Source organism: Triplophysa dalaica, chromosome 2 (assembly GCF_015846415.1).
Source record: "Triplophysa dalaica isolate WHDGS20190420 chromosome 2, ASM1584641v1, whole genome shotgun sequence".
Classification (NCBI taxonomy): domain Eukaryota; kingdom Metazoa; phylum Chordata; class Actinopteri; order Cypriniformes; family Nemacheilidae; genus Triplophysa; species Triplophysa dalaica.
Window position 1 is genome coordinate 6,637,170 of NC_079543.1, and position 23,116 is coordinate 6,660,285.

Here is a 23,116-nt window from a genome sequence, read left to right on the forward strand (position 1 = left end):
GTGTGTAATGTTGCCGTGTTTGAAAGTTAGCAGTCTGCTAAATTGTTAGTCCAAAGGTGAATGAACAAGAAAGTTATTAGGTTGGAAAAAAGGGAGTAGACTCTGAATCAAACAAACGAGAACCGCCGCGGATTTACGTCACAACATATAGTCCCCGCCTACGTTTTACTAGTACTGCCAGCAAAAACTTCACTCATCTCCCCCAAACACTGTAGCTCGTGAGCATCATTTGCTGTAGACCAAAGCAGCAGACTACACCATCCGACCAATCACATCAGACTAGACCAGCAGAAAGGAAGGGATTAGACAGATAAATTGCGAAAAAATCATTTGAAAGTCAGTCAAGAACTAAGGTAAGTATACCTGTCTATTATTACGAGTGTTTTTACACCTTCTATGTACATAAACTTGTTTTGGATACTCCATAAACCAGAGCAGTACCCTAAAAATCCCTAGTGCACCCTTTAGAGAGTACTACAGTAAATTGTGTAGATCTTAATAAATACATAGTGAGCATCTGATCATTTGCCAGCAAAAAAGCAATAAATAAAAACAAAGGCATACCATGTTTCCCTCGTGTGATGTCCACATACTGGCAAAGCCTAGGATGGGCGATAGTCTTGAGGATCTGGAATCGGCCCAGGATCTTGATTGAGTTGGGGGTGAGAGGAAGTCCATTGCTTCCACACACATCATGAGGAAGAGGTGAGGCAAAAAAAGTGGAGGCTCCCAGCTCAGCATCTCTCAGGGGCTGCATGATTCATCTGACACTGATTTAGAGAATACATTATTATGACACATCTCATATTTTAATGCATTCAAATTTCATGTATTTCAATTATTAACCCAATATATCCAAAACAGTTAGTACAGTTATCACAGTATTTGTATACAGTTATTACAGGGTATACATTGTTTAACAGTGGCAACTAAGAAAAATAGAAAAAAGACAATATCAATTTATGCATTTAAATGGTCAATATGAACGAATTATTAGGATGTGTTATTAGAAAATATCAATAACGATTTAAAAATATTAGAAGTGACATTTTGTTTGAACAGTCGCCCACAAAAATCTGACCCCAATCTGGCATTACATTAAGAGACCAATTCAACACATAATGTGCATGATGTAAAGTATGTAAGTTACTGCACATTGCACATGATCCGATGCGCGTATGACAACCGCGATAACCGAAGCTCCCAGCCGCTTAAATACTCAAAATGCAAAGAACGGCAACAACAAAATCATACCTGTTCAGTTTAAGCAAAACATTCTCCTCCTATAGCACGTCTACATTAAAACATTACAGATGTGTATTTGATTTTGAAGAGATCAGACTCTTCCTGCGCATGTAAACATGTGAGCTACGCGTCACCTGATCGTGACGGCATCACTCTGCGACGCCGGGGAGACGAGCAAGAGCGTGCGGCGGTCAGAAAGGAAAGCGCAAGATTACACTTTTATGTGAGTATAAACACGTTTTACCGTTATTGTGTATTTTTTGTATATTGTGTGGCTCGTATTACGGTTTGTATGGGCACACGAATGCCTTTTATAGAGCAGTTACACGGACATGTGACATACATATTCACATGTAAAGTCTCTATTAATAGTAATGTGCCCCCCTGATGCAACTATGTAGACTCTGAGTTGTCTTAATGCTTGTGGTCTTAATGGGTTAAAAGTGTAACAAAATGGCTAAATACAGTTTTGAAAATGAAACCTTGAGAAATTAAAGTGGAATTTATGAACAGGTGTTGACAGGACGGTGCACTGCATCTCGTTCATGTGGTCTCTGTCCAAAACTGGTTTTAACCTGAAACTATATAAACAGCAATGTACGTTACATGTATCTAAGTTAAATTGGTGTTTCTTTGCTCATGCTTTACATTAGAATATACTACTTTAAATTCTGTAGCTCTAGGTGTTCTTTTTATCAGTGTGAAGTATCATAACATGGCATGTTGAATTGCTGTTGTAGAGTTCTTCCAGGTCACTCTGTACAATGTCTGCATTGCAAGTTTCCCAAGAGAGTCTAGATGTAAAATATGGAAACATTGGGTGTGAATGAGCTCCTCTCTTCAATTATACACAAATGTATTACAAATACAAATTCAAAGTGAATTAAAATCATGTCCATAGATAGGTCCTGAATTGTTGAAACTCTAAAATCCACACCCATCCATCATTGATGTAATCCAAATGACTTCTTCTAAAGTAAAACAATAGGTGTATGTCTGAGAAAACTATTAATAGTTTGAGCTCGTTCCAAATAGATATTGAAACCAAAACAAGTTCTAAATTCAAAAATGGTGATGCTCACTTCAATGAACATACGCTTTTGTTTCGGTTTCAATTTTCTCAAACGTGCACCTATCGTTTTGCTTCAGAAGACATTTTGCATCCCAGTGGTCTTCTTTGGATTACTGCAATGATGGATGGATGTGCTTTTGGAGCTTCATGGACATAAATTATATTAATTTTAAACAAATGGGTTCAACTAATGAAAAAGGAAGTCATATGCATCAGGAATGGCGTAAGGGTATAGAGAATTTAAAATTTTTGCTTTTTATTCCTTAAAAATCATTCCCATCTCATGCACATATGTGGGGGATTTAAAACGATTCGACAGAAAAGAAGAAGATGATTGATGAGTGACACTTTGGTCCCTGTCTTGTTTCCATTGTTACGCACATGAATATGGCTTTTGTCAGTTTTGCATTCTTGTTTCAGATTTAAACATGTTTATGTGAATATCAAATTCGTTGCCTGGCTAACATTCATAGTCATTGAGTGTCACATGACAGGAATGATCGCTGCTGCATTGTGGGAAGGCAGCATCAACCGAGGTTCTCTGAACTTGATTTTCTTGGAAGGGAGTTTTCAGGGGTTATGCAAATGAAAACAGTCCTGTCATGGTGCTCATAAATCCTTCCACCACAGGACCATATAAAGCTGCGCAAGAACTTCAAAAACAAGAGACTTTGATCCACGATATTATCAACTCCAGCTTTTTTGTGTTTCTAATTTCCTCATCCCAACCCTTTGTTTTCATCCCGAGCCAGCTGTTGTTTTGTAGCACCACCCTGCAGTATGTGTTATGATGTGTTGTGCTCTTTTCCTACGCCTTGTAAAAATTCCCTCGGCCCTTTCGCAGCTGATGGGCCGGAGCCAAACGCGTAATGTGTCCGTTTTGCTTCGCCAGCTGTCTTTTGACTGGATGGGAATTGTTTGATCCCGTATGGAGCCAAAGAGGATTCCGTAATTATGAACGCTTTTATTAGGGAGGTGGGACAAGGTGGACAGTGACGCAATTGCTGTGTTTGTCCAGAATTATGGACAGGGGAACAGGCCTGTTCGGATGACATATGGTTCAGTTTCCACCCCTTCCGTGTTCTGGATTTCGGTTCAGTTGAACATTGAGGCGTGTTTCCGCAGACTCAGATTTACAAACAGTCTGAAGCGAGAATCACAAACAAGATGGGGTTTGATGGGGTATCTGCATATTGTTTGGCATGTATCCGATCTGTTGTCGGGTCGTCTGGCTGGTGTCTGACTTATTCACCTCCATGGAAGGGAAGAAGGACAGAAACTTGGCCACGTTTCCGTATACATTTCAAATTAAGCAAGCGTGTAACGTTTGCCAAAAACACCTCATGTTTACATGTGCCAGAGATCTAAAAGATCTGATTTAAACGGGTCGTGCGCTCTCAATTCTTAAGTGGTGTGTGTTCCCAAATACGGATAGGATGTCCTCTCCAGTCCTCTCATTATGTTTTATTTTTTTATGTTTACGAGTGACTAAGAGTTCCTGCCGCGTTTGATCTTTCTTTTGGCTTGTTTTCTTAGGTTCTTGGTGCGATCTCTTTTCAAGATGTCGGGCCACACACCCTCACTCTTGAGACTGGAACAGAAGGCCGTGGAGGCTGACCAGATCATCGAGTATCTCAAGAAGCAGGTCCAGATACTGAAGGAGAAAGCCAGTGAGTGGAATGCTCTGGGAGCTTAATGTTCATGAACCAGGGCTCAATGGCTCCTGTTTAAGCTTTTTTCTAATAAATTATATGCATCAATACACTGAAAAAAAACTTTGCACGATGGTAAGCTTTTAATAATAATGATTTAGAATTTGAGAATAGTGGCATTTGTCAGCCTGACAAAGTTTAACTTCAACCCGTGTAAAAAATGGACTTTGTAACCAATTATTATTTCGCCAAACCTTTTTGTTGTTCTTGTACAATTATGTGGTGATTATTATTGTGGTAATATTTAATTTCATGTAGCATACATTTTTTTTCTGTATACTGTATTTAGCTCAAGTACATTTTGACCTTATATCACTTATTACGATATATAGGTATATTGCAAAAACTGTATACATTTTCACATATACTTTTCAATTATCGCTGTCAGAGATGTCTGTTGCACAGGGAAGGTGGGATGAAGTTATGATGAGTGATTACTTCTGGAACTTGGTTCGTGAGGACAGTATTAGTCATAAAAGACAAAAACGATGAAATGTACACTCCTGAAGTTTTGGACGACTCATTTTTAGTAACCGTTTTGTTCAATGTTATGTTCAATTGTTGTTTTGAGCTCAGTGTTTACGCCAGTTCCTTGTAATTTCTGCGTACAAGTTATAATACCGAAATGTATAATTTTTTGTGAGTACCATCAATGGTAAAAATTTAATGTGCTTTTCGTATTCAGTATGTTAAACTTCATTAACTCTTTCCCCGCCAGCCTATTTTATAAAAGTTGCCAGCCTACGGCAGCGTTTTTTAACATTTTCACCAAACTTTAATGTCTCGCAGTACATTTTCTGTAACATATATATGGACGAACAATATGTCCAATGAAACGGAGTCTCTGCTTTTAAACAAAAGATACTGTATTCTTCTATCTTCATTTGTCCTTTTGTATCACTCCTTAAATGTGGGTAAGTTTCTTCAAAAATGCATCGCTTTGATTATACATCTGATATAAAAAAAAAAATTTGTGAAAGCTTCCACCCAGATTCCACTCAGAACAATGATTAAAAAACCGATAAGATATATACGTTCTAGGTTCTGGGATTCTATACTTTTTCCCAAAGGTGTGTAACAGCAGCACCTGCTGTACAACAGTACAAACACTGATTCCCGTAATAACTCTTCTTTGGTGGGGAAGCGGTTCTTTTTTTGACCAGATAACTGGTCTATGGCGGTGAAAGAGTTAAGAAACAATAAAATTGAAGCGAAACACAACTATTAATAAAAATGTGTTACATTGTGCAGTAGATCAAATAACTTGCAATTTTTTGTTTCAAACAGAGATGGCGATATACAGTAGAGGTCAAATTTATAGTGCCAGTCATTGGCCTAGAGTCCACATCAATTAATTTTGTAGAAAATCCCTTATTTTCAGAATTTATGTAATTTTTATTGTAAACTTTTTATTCAAACATTTCAAATGAATTTTATTTATCAATTGTATTAAATTAAAGTGTTAATTGAAAAGCATAAACATACACTTCAGCAACAAGCAGAGTATTACAAGCAGAGTAACCTGCGTGCTGTTTTTTTATTTTTTGCCATATAACACAATGATCATTTTTGAAGAACTTAGATGCAGTTTATGTGCCGTTTATGAGCTCACAAGATAGCTATAAAAAAGAACAGAAAGTACTATGGTACTATGAATGATTTATTAAAATGAACTTTTTAAATAAGAACAGCAACAGTAGATGTACATTTTGACTTCGAGACCTGATATTTTTGAACCTGTTTGGTGTAGTTGTTCAGGCGACCGTCAGAGAGGAGAAGAAGCTGATGGTGGAGAACGCCAAGCTCAAGAAGGACATCGAAATACTGGTGAAACAGCTGCTGGAGAAGGAAAGGGCGAGAGGAGGTACAGTATCACCCGGAGAGGTGCATTCTTATGTTATGTTATAGCCCGTTTAACTGTAAGGCCAGCTTAAAGGGATAGTTCTCCCAAATATTTAAACTCTATCATCATTTACTCACCCTCTTGTCATTGACTTGCATTGGTTTTGTGCCCATGCAATAGAAGTGAATGCGTACTTCTTTAAAATATCTTCTTTTGTGTTCTGCAGAAGAAAGAAGGTGATACAGATTTAGAATGACAGGAGGGTGAGTAAGTGATGTTATTTTCATTTTGGGGTGAACTATCCTTTTCTAGTTAAGGGCAGGTGCTCTTTCTCAGAAACCATATGGATTTTTTCCCTTAAAAATGAATCCATTTTTGAATTCCAATAATGCCTATTTTAGATATCACACATCTGCTTTCATCTGTTATGGAATTAACATGGTGGGAATTAAATAAAAGTTTTAAGTTACCACGCTGTGCTATTGCTTGCCATGCGGATTTGTCAGAGCAGATGCTCTACTTTGTCTGTCAAGATAGAAATATTATTTCTCCAAATTGTTTCCTGAAACAAGCCTGCTCTGCATGATTTATTTGAAATGTTTCGCTAAAGTGCATGAAACATACTGGCTCCAAACCGTGGAGAGTAATTTCCATGATACCGTGTTGAAATCGAGGTTGCCTGCGTTGCTTTAGGTCAGAACACGTCGCCTTAGAATTATGTGTTGTTTGTAGTTTTGAGATATTGAGCTTAATTTTTTTCTTTAATTCATATTGCAGAATTCATACAGGAAATAAATGAGGTCCATATTGAAATGAAATAAAGCATCTGGTGATTCATAAAGCTTAGAGGCGAGACCGAAGCTCGAAGGAAGGATTTGTAAATGGGTTATTTTGGAACAGGTCAAACGTTGATAGAACCTTCTGATTCTGAAAAATCACTTTCTGTTTAGAATTATAAGGTATCTATAAAACATTAATTAAAGCAATACATTTTTTAACAAAACAAACAATTTACATATCATTTTTAATAAACATAAATTTTTTGTGTTGTAATGTGCTGAAATGTATAAAAGAAACAGTTTAAACAAAAACACATCATATTAAATGCTTATATTGAGAAGACATGAGGGGAACACGATCGTTTTTTGTGGTTTATTTAATATAACGTAATGCTAACTTGCAATTGCAACACTTGTGCTGCTGTTCAGCCGCTAGGTGCGCGCTCCCATTGTGACAGGAAAGAAATATTTAACCTTACCATTTGTGACAATGGTTCTAAGATCAACTTAAGGCTACGATGCTTTTGGGAAACGCAGCCCAGAACTCTTCGTATTGTCTTAATATTTCATTATTAAATAAATAATGTTAGACTTTAGGAATCATTAAGGTATCTGCCTGGATTTGTTTGTTTTCAGTAAAAGATGTGGCCATGCCTTCGGTGGACCATCATGTCCAGTGTGTGTCTAAACCAACATCAGAAGCTCCATCTGCCCCAGCAGCTTCTGGACCTGTCCCAGCTCCAAAAAACCCTCCAGCCAAAGACAACGATGCTACAAAAAAGATGAAGGCTGAGAAAAAAGGTATTTAGGATGTTGACGAATAGTCCTTTATCACTGCGCTGTGACGTTTCCAGACATTTCTGTTTATTGATCTTTAGCAACATTGAACACTTTTGGATTTTCAGTTAACAGTGGTCTCATTTTGAATTAGTGCACAGAATAGCACTTTGGATTATTTACTTGACTCAAATACTGCAGTTTAAATATGATTTATGAATGGAAGAAGATTTAGCAGGGTAATGAATAAACGCTTATAGTAATATTTCATCCAAAAATAAAACATTTCAAACTTGGTGCTGTTTTTTTATGCGATTATTTTATGCTTCGTTGTAACATTTTCTTTTCTGTTATAGCGCTTTATTGTTAATTTTGGAGCGAAAAAGTCACCCCTCAATATAAATGGATTGTCACCTTAATTGATACTGTATATTGAAGTGAGATGTGCACCGTTTTGCCCCATAGACTTCCATTGTACTGTAAGTGTGTTACTATAAGCCTTATTGATTGTTTTCATAAACTAAAGGGTTAGTTGTCTGAAAATGACATCATCCATCATCTTTTTTTTCTAAACTAATCCTTAAAGGGATAGTTTAATGATGCACTTAACTCGCGATTCTCGTTACTGATCTCGCGATACGATTTATTCCCGATTTATTTTTTACAAAAGGAGTAGAGAAAAATATGAATTGAACAATTGCCCTTTTGTTATTTCTAAAATGCTGCACATTTCTGCGTCAACTAAAAATTTATTTTATGTCAAATAATAAAGTGAATAATACAAACTATAAAATATCATCTCAACCGGCTTGAATCGTCACATATTATAATTGATTTTCAATTGGATAATGGTGAATCGTTACATCTCTAATGCATACAGATAAAAATCACATAGATATTTCTTAAAAAAGAACTGTAAACAATGTTGAATTTATGAAAAGAAATGAAAAACCACAAACGTGCAGCGTTTCCGCTAGGAATTTGTGGAACTCTGGCGTTTGGTGGTCACCCGCTAATTAACATATTTGTGACATCATCGTCCTTCATAGTTTTTGAGTTGCAATTTCAGACTCGTTTCTCTTCTACTCTCTGAACATTCTGTATTTTAATACAGCTTGTTGCCCAAATCATCTAACAAAATCACCACGCACACATGAAAGAGCATTAATATTGGCTACAACACAGCGTATAGCCTCTATCTACGTTATCATGCGCTAACTTACAGATGAACTGTGTTTGTGTACATCCAAACTTTCAACATAACAGTGACGGGTGTTTTGAATGCCGTTTTGTTTTCTTTTATTGCGAATCGCCACCGTGTGGTGAATTATATGTGGTAACTTCTCCATGTTGCTCACTGCATAGAGTCATGCTGAGAGAGAGACGAGCCCTGTGTCATGGAAAGCAGGCCTCGCGCGGCAGTACTGACGACATTTTCCCACTGAATGAACATAAAGGTTTATCCAAAAAGACGCATGGTATGTCATTATGCGCTTCGTCTGAACAAAAACGACATGCTTGCATCCGCCATGTTAATAAAGCAATGAATGAACGATAGGATCCCTGTTGTAACATCCATGTTATATCTAGTGGAGAAGACTTGTAGTTGCAATAAGATTCACGTTAATGATCTCTTATAGTATGTTCAATGCTTGCGGAAATATGAAAGAAAAAAAAAGATTCATGACGATATTGAATCGACCGCATTTAAAAAATCGATTTATCGAAACATTGAGCCCTAGTTGAACCCATTTAAAAACAAACCAGATTTGTTGGCGTCACTGAATGGTGCTACATTTCATACCATTCCTGCCTTCAGCAATAGAGCATTTGAAATGTATCTGATTTCCTTTCATGGTTAGTTATTATGAAAAGGGTCTTCATTTCTAATTATTCAAAATCCTTGAAATTGGGAACACTTTGTTCAAATCTAAGTATAGATCACTCATATTTTTATTCATTATTTATGTCCTTTAGGGAAAAACAAGTTCACTTTGGGCCAGATGACACGTCTGTTTTGTCCTCTCGCTCAGTTTGGATGAATGCTAGACTTCAGATAAGAACTGAACAGTAAACTAAAACATAGTCAGAATGATGGTCTATATCAATCTACTAAAATCGTCTGTATATTAATATGCAGTAAGAACGGCGTTCCCATCTCACGTAACGATTGCCTAAACATTCTCTATTATACTGTATTATTAAGCATTTGAGAAGAAGAAAGTAAAGTGCAAAGAATGTGTGTAGAAAATGTTAAGAAACATCACCAGTTTGATGTTCAATATTAAAAGTCATTATTTGAACGAATAGTGTTCAGAAAGTTGAGAAATATTAATTTAATCTCCAATATCGGTATGGACAAATATCACTATTTGAGTAATCGAATGAATTATGGATTTAGTGTTGGTGCATCTCTGCTTTCAAGTTAACAGAAAATGAATGAATCTATATAGAGTAACTCTTTCTATAGGCAGTTGAGGCAGTCCTCGCCACCGTTTGCATACTGTTTGGCACTGTTTGCCTGACCGGGGGGGGACTGCTGACATTTGTATTTAATAATATAACTTTAAAATGTTACATTCTGCTTAACTGATTTATTATTACATATAGGAATTGATAGTCTGTATAATATTTGACCTGTGTTTCTCTCTTTTATCCTTAATGTGTCCTTCTCTGAGAAAACCACGCTGTGTATGTGTGTGTGTATATTGTGCTCTGTGTGTGTGTGGAGTTGTGTTTTATTTATGTGGGTTTGTATGAACATGTATGCGTGTCTGTATTCTGTGTGTGTTCACTTCTTTTGTTTTAACTTGTTTAACTTTAATGTTTTGCTTATAGTCAATATGTTTCATGTACAGTTGCTTTGAAACAATGAAAATTGTTAAAAGCACTACATTAATAAAGTTAACTTGACTTGACTAGAGCATTTACGAGCAACTCTGTTTGGAGAACAAAATCATTATTTTGTACAGACCAAAATCATTATTTTGTACATGAGATCTGCTATTTTAATGTTGTTTAATTTACAATGATTGAAAATATCACATGTTATGTTTTTATCAAAATAATTCCAGTATGATTGTTTTACCAAAATTGTCAGTGAATCATAAGATCCAAAAAAAACCATCACAGAATCTTAAACTTTGAAATAGTTTTGGTTCATTTTAATGCCATGAGATTATACACAAAGGTAACGTTTTTTAAAGCTTGTGGGTTCCCCCCAGCCACAGTTCCAGAAACACAGATAAAGTCGAATTGTTCCCAAAGGCCGGATTGATTAGAAACACAGTGTACCCAACCCGATGTTGGCAGAATCGTTTTCACTTTTGGGAAAGCTCGGATTCCGAACAGAAATGACAAGCCGGCATTCTTTCCTGTTGTAGACTCTTAAAAGTAGCTCCTCTGGGAACAATATCTGCTTGTTCAAAATAACTTTCAAAGAATGGCATTAAAAAGCACCTCGGAAACCGAAAGCACATTTCCTCCGAGTGGACGCGTAATAAAATCCAATGTCTCAATGTCCTATAAACATGCTTATAATAGCACTTCATACACAGTTTGTGCCTTTTCATGGGTGAGTTCCCAACATTTATAGTGTGCTAGATAATGAGTCATTCTACTGCGCGACCACAACCATCCCTTGCGAACACAAGAAAATGTCTGAAATCTCATTCTGGTGCTTTGTGGTCCAGGTGAGAAGAAAGAAAAGAAAGCAGCTGCCCCGCCCCAGGAGGATGCGAAAGTGGATGTTTCACGGTTGGATCTCCGAGTGGGCCGCATTATCACCGCCGAAAAGCATCCTGATGCAGACTCGCTCTACGTCGAGCAGGTGGATGTTGGGGAAGCGGCTCCACGTACTGTTGTCAGCGGTCTGGTCAAGCACATCCCTCTCGATCAGGTAATGAATCTACGCACCTAACATCTGACAGTGGTGTTTACCTTCTACATAAGGTTTACAGAACTTCATAATTAAAGGAGCTTTGTAAACTGAATTTCCACAACTTCAGTAATAAATTTGGTTGTTCTTGAAAAATGAAACATGGTTTTACTACAGTAAGCATAGTTTAACTATAGCATGTGTAGTAATAATAATTATTATTATTTTTATTTATAACACACTTTATATTAACGAAAATCCCGAAGTGCTACAAATTAAAAACTGAAGAAGCCAAACTAGAAAAAAACAATAAAATCAAATTAGGAATGCACAGATACCGATACCAATATTGGTATATTGCATACAGTACTATACAATACTAGCTGGTTTTTCTGCACTAAATAAATTTTACTTCCATTAAATCCATTAAATATTTTTTTAGAAAGGCTTAAGTTAAGATTAAAACACAATAAATCAACATAACAATCTTCACAGGGAAAAATTCTGCTATCCAATATTTATTTTATTAACAACATTAACTCATATTTGACTTAACATTGTACACTTCTTTAATAAACTTAAATAAAGTCTGTGCTCTTTCTATTTAAATATTTTGCTGGATAATTCATACATGCAGTATATTTCCTCCATGCAGTTAATTAATAAACTAGAGACCCATGAAATCCGTTTTATCCCAGATTCCATTTTTTCCGTTTTTATTTTTCTGGATTCTGTGTTTTCCTTTTTTACTACATAAAAGTAATATACTTTTACCCACATGAAAATATACTTTACTATATAACAGCATTTATTCAAACTATAATAAAATAAATGTTTTGAACCTTATGGAAAAATCCATGAAGTGGAGCATAATGTACAACTATTTTAATAGAAACCAGTATATAACTATGGAGTGATTTTGCGAACTTAATTAAAAAGGAAATTGCAAACTGCATTTGCAAATGCGTTTCTATATCTTTGTGTAAAATTGTGATTATTTGCATTTGCAAGAACGTAATTCCCCATATGCTATTACACTTCCTCTTGCGTTGCGTAGTAACCCTGTCATAACTGAATTGAAATCCCAATCCCTTTGCTTTTGCGTTTCCTCCGACTTGTACAGAAACCTGTCAATCATGGGTGGGGGTGGGCTTATGTATGGGGCGTGTTTGTATCGGGAAGTGATGCCGCAGTGGTGGCAGTCTGTCCAACGCTAAGATAGCAATAATGGAACAAACGAGAATCAGATGCAAAGTTTCATATAGGGAAAATCTTTACAATTAATCACAATTGCGGTACTTAACAAGTTTAATTTAAAGGAATTCAATGGGCTTGTTGAACAGTTGAACACAAACAGTGGTCTAGTGATCACAATGAGCAACCAGTAATAGTCACATTGAAGCAGTGTGGATTCATCATAATTACATTCATTTCTCAGGTTGGTGCATCACCAGATGGGCTCATTTACTGCACATGTTGTGGAATAAACTGTTCGGAAATTAAATGAATGTTTAAATACAGAAACATCTCCATCAAGTAATTTGTAGATGACAGCTACTTATGTCTCCAGCAAACTCACTAAAACATTGGAGCACAAGCTCGCTATGTTATGAGACACAAATAAAGGGATGTATAATCCACGTACTTATGTCATTTATTATTTACTTATTATATGCATAATGAACAAAAATGTTGATGCAGGATGCTGTTTATTCATAAAGAGTGAATATGTTTTGTTATGGTTTACAACACGTATTAATCATGATGCAGCATACGGTCACAGTCAATAAATGTCATGTCCTAGCTTTGAGTACTGTAAAAACTAATACCATAAACAACCAGACTAGGAATGTAGAGGAATGTTGCAGAAGGTGATGATTGTCTATCTTGCAGTCTATCCAGTTTCACATGCTGAGTGATGCCGCTCTGAGCACAGAGTTCCAGCGTGAGTTATTTCCAAACAAAAAAACGGAAAACTGCATCGTTTTCACCGGTGATTGTGACTGCAGTTGTAATAGTTTACAATACAGCATGCGTTAACTTCACTCCTAATGAGTTTAACTGTATTACTTTCCTACTGTATCTACTTAAGTTCCAGTCGACGGTGAATGACATCACTTACCGATACAAACATGCCCCGTTGAATAAGCCCACCCACACCATTGATTGACTGGTATCTGTACAAGTCAGAGGAAACGCAAATGCAAAGGGATTTGCGATTTTATTTGAGTTTTGGCAGGCTTACTACTCGCGCCAGAGGAAACGGTTTGCATTTGCGTTTGAATTGTGTCACAATTTTCACACAAACAAATAGAAAACGCATTTGCAGATGCAGTTTACAATTCCTTTTTAATCAAGTCCGCAAAATCATTCCATATATACATCTTCTGTTTTTTCTTTTGCTTTTTTAAGTCTCATTACATTAATTACTGCTCTGTACGTCTTTAGTTACCCTTTTTTATGTGATTAAATTTATTTTTATTTTGACGACAGACTTTTATTTTGACAGCTTGCCGCAAAGTTTGACAGCAGCTTCTCTCAAATGAAACGGTAAAATGCGCCTGAAGCTAATTCAGTTTATGTGTTCAGGTCTAGATGCTAAAAAGTCTACTACAGTACACAAAACCTCACCACTCAGTCACATACAGAAAATGCAGATTGCATATTTAAACAGCAGCTGAATGATTATTAGCGCTATTCACATAGCACAATTTGTGTTTGCTACTTTCCGTCCGTGTTTTCACATCGTGTAAATCATACGGCTCTAATAAATCGGTATCTGCCTTTTTCATGCCATTGCCCATATGCCGATGGTGTTAAATGATTAATATTGCCGGCTGATACATCGGTGCATCAATTAAAAGCTTGTCTAAAAAGGTCAATTTAAGGCCACATTTGAAAGCACTCCCAGATTGGGAGCAGTTGAGCAAAAGGCCCAATCCTCCATAGTACGAAGTTTGGTCCTGGTGAGTTAAAGGAGATGTGCTGAGGCAGATTATTTGTAGTAAAACTATGTTCATACGAATTGATACAAAATAACCATAAAAACATGGTTACTACACTTTTACTTGAATACATCATTAATCATTTAAAATGAAAAAAAAAATCAATTATTTAATTTATTAATAGGTTGATGAATACATTTTCCTACGGGTGAAGGCGTGTTAAGGTCAATATCATCAAAGCAATTGTTTTCAATTACCCAAAATGGCAATCTATAACTGTTTGATGTTCAAAATAAGCGATAATGATTTAAATTAAATAGAAAATATATTCAAGATAATGATCAAGTAGAAGAAATATCAATGTTGAAAACTGTCACCTTACTTAACCGTCATTCGCAACAGTAAGCTTGTTAATAATATCGTTAATAATAATTATCGTTTTGCTGTCGTGTCCAATTTCATAATAATTGTCTGGTTTCGTCTTCAACACACGTGTCACTATATCCGTAAAGTGACCTGCAATTTTCTTTCAAGATGGCAAGATACCAAGATTGCCATCAAAAGGGCAAACATTATGGATTTCAGCTATAAAGTTATATTATTTTTAAAAATACAATTGCTTGAATAAAAGAACAGATAGTTTATTAAACTTTGGAAGAAAAATAAATGGTCATTTATTGTAAAGTTTGATGATTTAGCCTAATGTTTTTCCATACTCATACGTGTTGGAGCTTCAAAGTCTCAAAGAAAAGTCCCAAACCCATTATGGAGTTCAATTGTATGTTCATATTTTCAAACATTGTAATAAAATAATAGAAGTGATTTATGGACAAGTTTGAGATTGTGACGCATTGCGTTATTCTTTAAACTAAATCGTAATTTAACACAATCTATCTTGTATTTACACCCCTACTGGACAGCGTTCTGGAATAAAAACTTCATCACTGTACATTTTGACACCTATATCTGAGAGCCATCTTTGTTTGACAGCAAGACTGAATGCAACTATTGTTAATAGGGTGTTATGTGTCAGAATATTTCGAAAGGGGATAATTCACTTTTACTGTTTCATATAAAATGTCTGAACGGCCGTGCTTTCACGCAGCTCCATAAACCTGCTCCGTGTAGACTGCATGTATTATTTTCCAGACCCCTGAGTTTACGATTTGTTTAGGGGATACCTAGCAGTACATGAGAAATTATAATTACACCTCTAAAAAGCATCTGTTTCTCTCCTTCATTTAATCTTTTGGGGTTTTCCCTCTGGTTTTGACTTATTTTTTACAGTTGTTTTAACATAACATGCGTTTGTTCATTTATAGTTCAGATCATTATGAATGTCTACATGTTGTACTGGGATTTTGTGCTGGATGAGGTGATATTTGAGTGCTTATTTTATTTATTTCATTGGTTCTCATTCCCTTTAATCTTGACTATAAAAAGTAATATTCACTTGCTATAAACAGGCCAACTATTTTTTTTAGACGTTGATGACATTAATATTGGACTTTTGTTGGTGGTTTCTTACCCATCTTTCAATTTTCTTAATTTTATGATAATTATAACACATTATTAAACACTATGCAAAACTTTTGTAATTTGAAGGCTGCAAGGAGTGCAAGTATCTTTAAACCTGTTTAATGGAAACCGCCAGCAAATTTAATTTATTGCATTATGTTTAACTGTCAGGAGTCGTACAAACACTGAAATCTCTTGAATCCCGTAATGATCCGTGACCAGATCCATTAAGCTGTTTTACGCTCAATTCCTCAATCTTCAGATGCAAAATCGCATGGCTGTGCTCCTGTGCAACCTCAAGCCTGCCAAGATGAGAGGAGTGTTGTCCCAAGCCATGGTCATGTGTGCCAGTTCTCCAGAGAAGGTGGAAATCCTGGATCCCCCGAGCGGTGCCGTGCCTGGAGACAGGGTTTCTTGCCAGGGTTTCCCAGGTACTTTTTTGTATTTCTACCCCAACAGTGTATTTAATTGTGGGTTTTCACAAGTTCAACGACACCATAGTGTGTTTTCGTGAGGTGTGCCTGAACGCTTAAGGCACATTTATCAAAGCGAATCGCATCATTTTAAATGAGTGATTTACCGCTTCTTTCAAATGAGTCAGTAAATTAGAGTCTGATGCATATTTCACCCCCAAAAATGGCAAAGAGGTATTTTCCAAAAGGAGAAGCTCCAGAACTCATTTGGCAGGGTCCTAGTCAATTTCCACAGGTTGCATGCGTTTTATTAGTCCATTGAGTGTCGTAGTTGAATCTAAAAATATCAAACTAAAATATTTTGAGTTGCTAGGTACAAACATTACCTTTATAATCCAGTTTTATTAGTTTTCTAAAGTTTGTGAGATTTGTGGCGTCAAAGATTGTTTTAAATTAATCTAAGAAAAGTCCATTTAAAATATTTCTCGTTTATATACAATAAATTTGCAAAAAAATTCTGAAATTTGTGTGGTTCAAGGCATCAAAACTCAGAAAAACTTAACACTTTTTTGTTTGCTATGCACATACAATAAATTTGCAGTAATATCTGGTTCCTTTTCTAAAGTTTGTGAGATTTGAGGCATCAAATCTTGGAAAATTTTCTTTAGTTTCATCTGAAAAATCTTAATGAAAGAGTTTTAATCTCTCTATACAATAAATTTATCAAGTAAAAGCAAGTCTTTGAAAGATCATCCTTGGAAAAAACTTAAAACAGAAAAAATGTGGTTTGTCTGTAGCTCGACTGCTAAAGCACTTTGCTCTCCATTGCCAAAGGTCATGGGCTGAAATTCCACAGACAACATAAAACCTTCAGAGACAATTTACAAAGAAAGATCTGCCAAATGGATAAATGTACATGATGAGAGGGATGGATGTCAGTCCCTTACTTATAAATTCTTTGTATTTTATTTATTGTTTCTTTTAATGTTTTTTTATTGAATCCTTTGTTATTGTTCGGTATGCTTTCTTTTCAATTGAAGTTTCCTTATAATTTGTACTTCTGGAAGACTTCTAAGTTGTATTTGTCTTTTGTATTTACTGCACATGTCTGTATCGCGTCACATTAAAACTAATGGGGACAGACTGTACTACCCACACAACCATTGTTTGTGTGATCAAGCTAGTAGAGGTGGAGAAAACAAATGATGCTACTTTTTCACATTATTGAATTACTAAACCAAAGAAAATATATATTTTTTAATGATAATATTTGTTAAAAGAATACATTATAAAGTATGAACTATTGTACACCCCCTAATGTCATTCCAGACCCGCATGACTTTATTTCTTCTACAGAATACATTAGAAGATACTTTGAAGAATGTTTAGATGTTTTTGTCCAAACATGTGACACCATTGAATTTAATTGTGTGGCCAAAAAAACTAATTTAAAGCCATTGTTTAAGTATAACACTTTGTGTTCCAGCTTCTATATGGTGAATTATAAACTGGCTCATGGAAGTGGTTGTTGATGTAAAAAATGTGAAACGTGGCATTTGTTAACATTCCAGCTCTCGGACAAAAAATTGTAATGTTAAAACTAATCGGTGTGTCTTTAATGTTGTGTTCGTCTAGGTGAGCCTGACAAGGAGTTGAACCCTAAGAAGAAAGTGTGGGAGCAGGTCCAGCCCGATCTGCGTACTGACGATAAATGTGTGGCCACTTATAAGGGTGCTGCCTTTGAGGTCGCCGGCAAAGGGGTTTGCAAGGGTCAGACGATGACCAACAGTAGTATCAAATAAGAAAGTCTTATAGAGCTGTTACAGAGCCAAAACATCCTCCTGTAAGAAGTGAAGGGCTTGATGCCTAACCTCTAGACCTCTTGAACTGCATTGATGGAAGGATAAACGTATATGATTAATAAACTATTTGAATACTATTGCTTGAAAGTCTTCTTGCGATGTTTTGATATCACAGTGTTTAGGTTGATCAGACTTAGACGCTGCATAATAGTGAAGTTGGACTTGTCCTCCAACGGTACAACAAATTTATTAAATAAAAAACAAAACTCTGATAAGGATAATAATTATATCCCTGAGATGGTAACAAATTCATTTTATTATTCAGGGAAAGATCTTCTTTATTCACATATAAAAACGAAAGTTTTCCGTGTTAAGGAGTAACTGCATTTAACAGGATTTGAGATTCATTTCTTTTGTTTTAAGTTCGTATCCTTAATCTCTTGGTTTTATTGCGCCAGTGAAAAAAACACCATAGGCTTTCTCACAACTTGTTTCGGTCCCTGTCGACCAGATTTATACGTCCGTATCAAAACTATTGTCAACATGAATAATGTAGATTTTAAAAGTGACCTGATGCGAAACAAATGTTTCAGTTTTGCATTGTTGTCAATCTCGTATAATCGCCAAAGCTCTAATAATAGCATTTCACGCCATCTAACCCTCATGATTTATTTAGTCTAGTGTTTATTATGCACGTGTGGCGATGATGTAGGAAGCAAAGTGCTTTTTGAAACGTATTTTTCCAAATTTGACAGAATGCCAAAATACCCAGAGAGGTCGTCTGAGGGGAAGCCTCTTCGCGCAGCGTTTCTCTCGGAGGAAAGATGAATGCTGTAGTCTTGTGTTAACAAACACGGCATGCGCTCTAATGGGGCAAGTGAGCGCTGGTTTCATGACTACTTGGTTTTATAGAGCACATTGTGCTTTATGACGGGCATTAAGATTTAGAGCTAATAAAGAAGCCCAAAACCGCCTCGCTTCGGGAACTCATTTATCAGTGTTTTTGTTTACAATATCCCTCTTGGTTTGTTGTTTTAATCTCCTGCTCTTTTAAAAGTTTGGCTTTATTTCACTGAGAGGCTTTCATGTGTGCTTTGACTCACAATGTAAGAGCATTAGAGCAACGAAGAGGACCCAGCCGCTTTGTAACGCTTGACAAGTTTCACCATCTAGAGACTTGTTTGAGGTGTTTCGCTCACTTTTAACATTATATTATTATGACATCAGTATTTTGAACACAATAATCTGTTGATTTAACAGCCTGTTGGTAAATTAGTCTAGTTTAGTGCTTCTCATTTTCTTACATTGACTTATGGGAGTATTCAAATTCTCTTTAAGGTTCAGTTTATTGATGTTTGCAAATCCTTTTTGTAGCTTGTTTAGGATGAGATTATTCTTCACAAGAGCGTGTTTTATTTCTCAGAGGTTGTTCTGTCATAGCTCAGGAGATTTGACGGAGTTCTCTTTAGATGTTTCCCATAAAATTGTTCGTGGGGAAAATAATGGAAACAAATGAGACGATTGTTAAATTACATCAAGAACCTGGAGGTGTAACATGAATGTATATTGTGGAGGTTTAAAAAATCTGAATTCGGTTCAATTTAATGAGAATTGTCCATGTTAGTATTGAAATCTTGAAAAATATTGACGTTCGACTGCAAGCTTGGCTTAGTTTGTGTTATTGTTGAGATCACTTCTTAAACTAATGGAGATATTTGTGAAACATTCAATTTTTTCTAACTTATGGATCACTATAAAGATTAATTGCATTTCTACATTTGGAAGATTTAAACTTGCAGTGATTTCAAGCTTTCTCACGACGTGTGCTTCTAACTCAATGCTCTATCAGTTGAGCTACAGGAACAAAAAATTGAAAAAATAACAGGAACCTCTGTTATCTACATCTAGATCTATATTTGAAAAGCCAGACCTTTATTATTTCTATTTATGTCATATGTAAACCTATTGAACTGCAAGAAAGTGAGCTTACTTGCTTCATATGGTTTCAAAGAATCCTTCAGAAGACCGGTCAAGCATATCAACTGATGCTCTTGCTCAGTATGAAGCCTTCTCTGATCACAAATTTGTTACACATTTGTGTGCTTGTTTGCGGCTGACTGTTGTGACAACACGACAACATGTCCATTTTTCCATACCACTTTTAAAAGTCGAACAAACAAAGGCTAACAAATCTATTGTTTGGAATTCTTCCATTTTTATGTTTAATGCTGTACATCTGCGTTGCAAATGTTGTATCAAAAATGTGCAAGTTTCATCTGTGACAATACTTACATTTCCAAGAAAGTTTAAACCCTTTAAAGAGAATCTAAGGGGTTGTAAATAAATAATACATGGGAATAGTCTTCAAATATGAATCCCTAACAAAAGACAGAAAAATAAGGGGAAAACACAACGGGGTGAGAGGTCAGGATGTTTGGCTGTCGTTGAAAGAAAAGTTTTGGGCATGTTGTTATTCATGCGATTTCATACTTCACCAGCACACCGTGAACACGGCCATCAAAGCGCTGGAAATCTGGAAGCCATGATGTTACAAAACTGTGACCTCTGTAATTTGATAACTTCTGATCACAAAACAGCAGCACAATGTTCCTCGGAAACAGACCTTTCATGTGGTATATGCAAAAGATGCCAGTTAACCAGCAAATATGTTTTATGGTTTTTGTTTTAATTTAATAAACTACAGGACGTAAATAGCTTGGGTTCCTGTGTAATGTGGATTTGGCAATGTTAAGCTAAACAGAAGCTTTAAAACATCTGTTTAAAATCTAAACACAGTACATATTTGAGTCTCCGTCGTGTTTTGTGTCCCCATCATATTATGGGTAAAATATTATTATTATTAATATTATATTATTATTTAGGGTACTTTTTCTTTTCCGTGAATAGATCTCAACCACAAACTTTAAAATGGAAATGAATATCTAGCATATATCTTTTATTGGTAATTTATTGTCTTTTTTTACCCCTTTCCATCATACAAACAATTGAATCAAAACACTTTATTTCACTTTTTACTTTAATTCGTTATTACTTATCAATTTCTTTCATGTGCGAATTTTCAGTTTTTCTTTTTGTAACGTTCCTTGAACTAACAAAAGCCAGTTGCAATGGCATGGTGCGTATTTTTTGGGGAAGATTATTATTTTTGTTTCGTTCTGTGAACTACTAACAACGTTTCTCCCAAATGTCAAATTATTTTTTTATATTGCTAATATAAAAAAATGTAATTATGATTTTTTTATCACATGTGTTTTGTCCGGCTGTTGGATGACTTGGTAACTCCTTGTGTTTTTTTTAAAATCAGAAGACACTGGACAGACAATACATCCACAATTGCTGAATAAATAATTGGAAATGATCTCTCAAGTTTTGAACAGAGGTGTAAAACAAATTAATTACAAACAAGAAAGATACAAAACAACGCGAATTAACATACAAGATATTTTTTTAATGCCTACAAACAAACAAAAGACTTACTGCAGTCTACCAATCCAAACACTTAAAAACTATAAAAAAACGTACATACAGTGACCGCTAGGGTGCAAGTCAAACCCGTAAAATATCATTTTTAGTAAATTACATGTTTTCCTGTTATTTTACACCCTTCATGTTCAGTCTATTTTGCTTTCTATTTCCGTAATTACAAATATTTTACAAATCTCAAAAATACATGAAAATTCTGTAAGATAAAACGGTACAATTCTTAAAATTAGCTTACAGTGTAAGTGACTCTTGGATGAATCTCTTTTTAAGAAAATTATGAATCAAAGAATCAAATCATGACTACATGTGTGTTTTCTTTCTTTTTGGAAGAAGTGAGGCGTACAAATGTATTTCATTCAATGTTTCCGCATTACCAACTTGTACACTGTTCTCATGACAAAAGAAGAGAGTCGCTTGAGTTGTGTTCGAATGGCATGAGCACAGTCAACTTTCTCTGGTCTTGCTATAACATCACGCTTAGATTCCATTGACATGTGGCGGATGAGTTGCCATGACGACCACAGGAGGGCATAACCTAACCATTTATAGTGTCTATGGTATATGAAAAAATGCTTTGAGAAAGTATTTTGATCACAGATGGGATACAAAGAGGGTATATGGTCCATTCATAATTCCAGTTTGAGATTTAAGATCTAGGGGAAACTATTTAAGGTTCATAAATTCGGCAGACTACAGAAAAGTTGGGCGGTAGCGGGACAATGGGATCTTTTGTAAGGGTTTAGATTTATTCATGGGGCACAAGATTTCATCCAAAGCAAATATCAATATACCTTCTTTCCGAATTTCTTTTTACGGTCAAAATTGTTTTTATTGCAATCAAATTCTGTTCCGAATGTTCTGTTCTGTATTACACATTGTCATATGAAAAATTCCTTAAGCGCACAGCTACAGTTCTCAGACCGTCCATACTCAGACATGCTGAAAGGAATAACTTGCATTTCAGTAACCGTTCTCTTTGAAAAATGTATTCAAAAGAACCAAAACATGATCTCTTCTGTGGAACAGAGGAAGAGATGTTTGTTGATGCCTCTCATTTCGTTAAAGCTACAGTATTCAAAATACATTATTTTGTGTTCAAACAAATTTATAAAGCAATTTTTCCTACTATGGTCGTCAATGGTGGCCAAGAACCTACCTTACGCTCTTAACCCGAGTCCACATCTTCAGTCGATATTTGGGAATCCCCTCATGGAAAACATTGAGGTGAGGACCATAATGAGTGTAAAACAAGTATACCACTGTCAGACAAAGAGAAGCAAATTTTGGATTGATGGCCAAATTTTAGCCACCGTCGAACAGTGTCAACACCCAGTGCTATATCTGTCGTTTCAGGTTCCAAACCTCCACAGAGGCTTTTTTGTGTCTGAGCTGTAGTGTTGCTGCCAGTTACCACACCGTCGGTTTTCCTGATGTATTCATGGTTTCTCTGAATAGCACCCACACAACCCCAGCACATGATTCAGGACGATTTGTGAAATATTTGAGGACACTAATGGCCTACAGTCTCACGTTCTTACAGAGGGTTTGAACGCTCTTACTGGGGCTTTCCGAAGATATGCTTCGCATATGAAATTCATTTTCAAAATGCGCTTGTGGCCAATTATCATA

General features: G+C 35.8%; 2 protein-coding genes across 3 annotated transcripts in view; one reads left to right on the plus strand and one right to left on the minus strand.

Annotated features, from left to right (window-relative positions):
• tbck (TBC1 domain containing kinase) overlaps window positions 1-1,389 on the minus strand; it is a 44,453-nt gene extending 43,064 nt beyond the window's left edge. For both annotated transcript variants that reach the window (XR_008909388.1, XM_056771111.1), the window contains exons 1-2: window positions 1,255-1,389; window positions 565-770 (exon numbers count right to left, since the gene is read on the minus strand). Coding sequence is in view for 1 of the 2 variants with exons in the window: in XM_056771111.1 (XP_056627089.1) it covers window positions 565-757 (193 nt within the window). In the remaining variant the exon portion in view is untranslated. The remainder of the gene's footprint in view (window positions 1-564; window positions 771-1,254) is intronic.
• aimp1a (aminoacyl tRNA synthetase complex interacting multifunctional protein 1a) lies at window positions 1,340-18,120 on the plus strand. The gene is made up of 7 exons (XM_056771135.1): window positions 1,340-1,468; window positions 3,854-3,987; window positions 5,780-5,893; window positions 7,288-7,452; window positions 11,121-11,326; window positions 16,031-16,199; window positions 17,817-18,120. Coding segments are annotated over exons 1-7 (957 nt in total). The 5' UTR covers window positions 1,340-1,466; the 3' UTR covers window positions 17,984-18,120.
• Window positions 18,121-23,116: the final 4,996 nt, after the last annotated feature.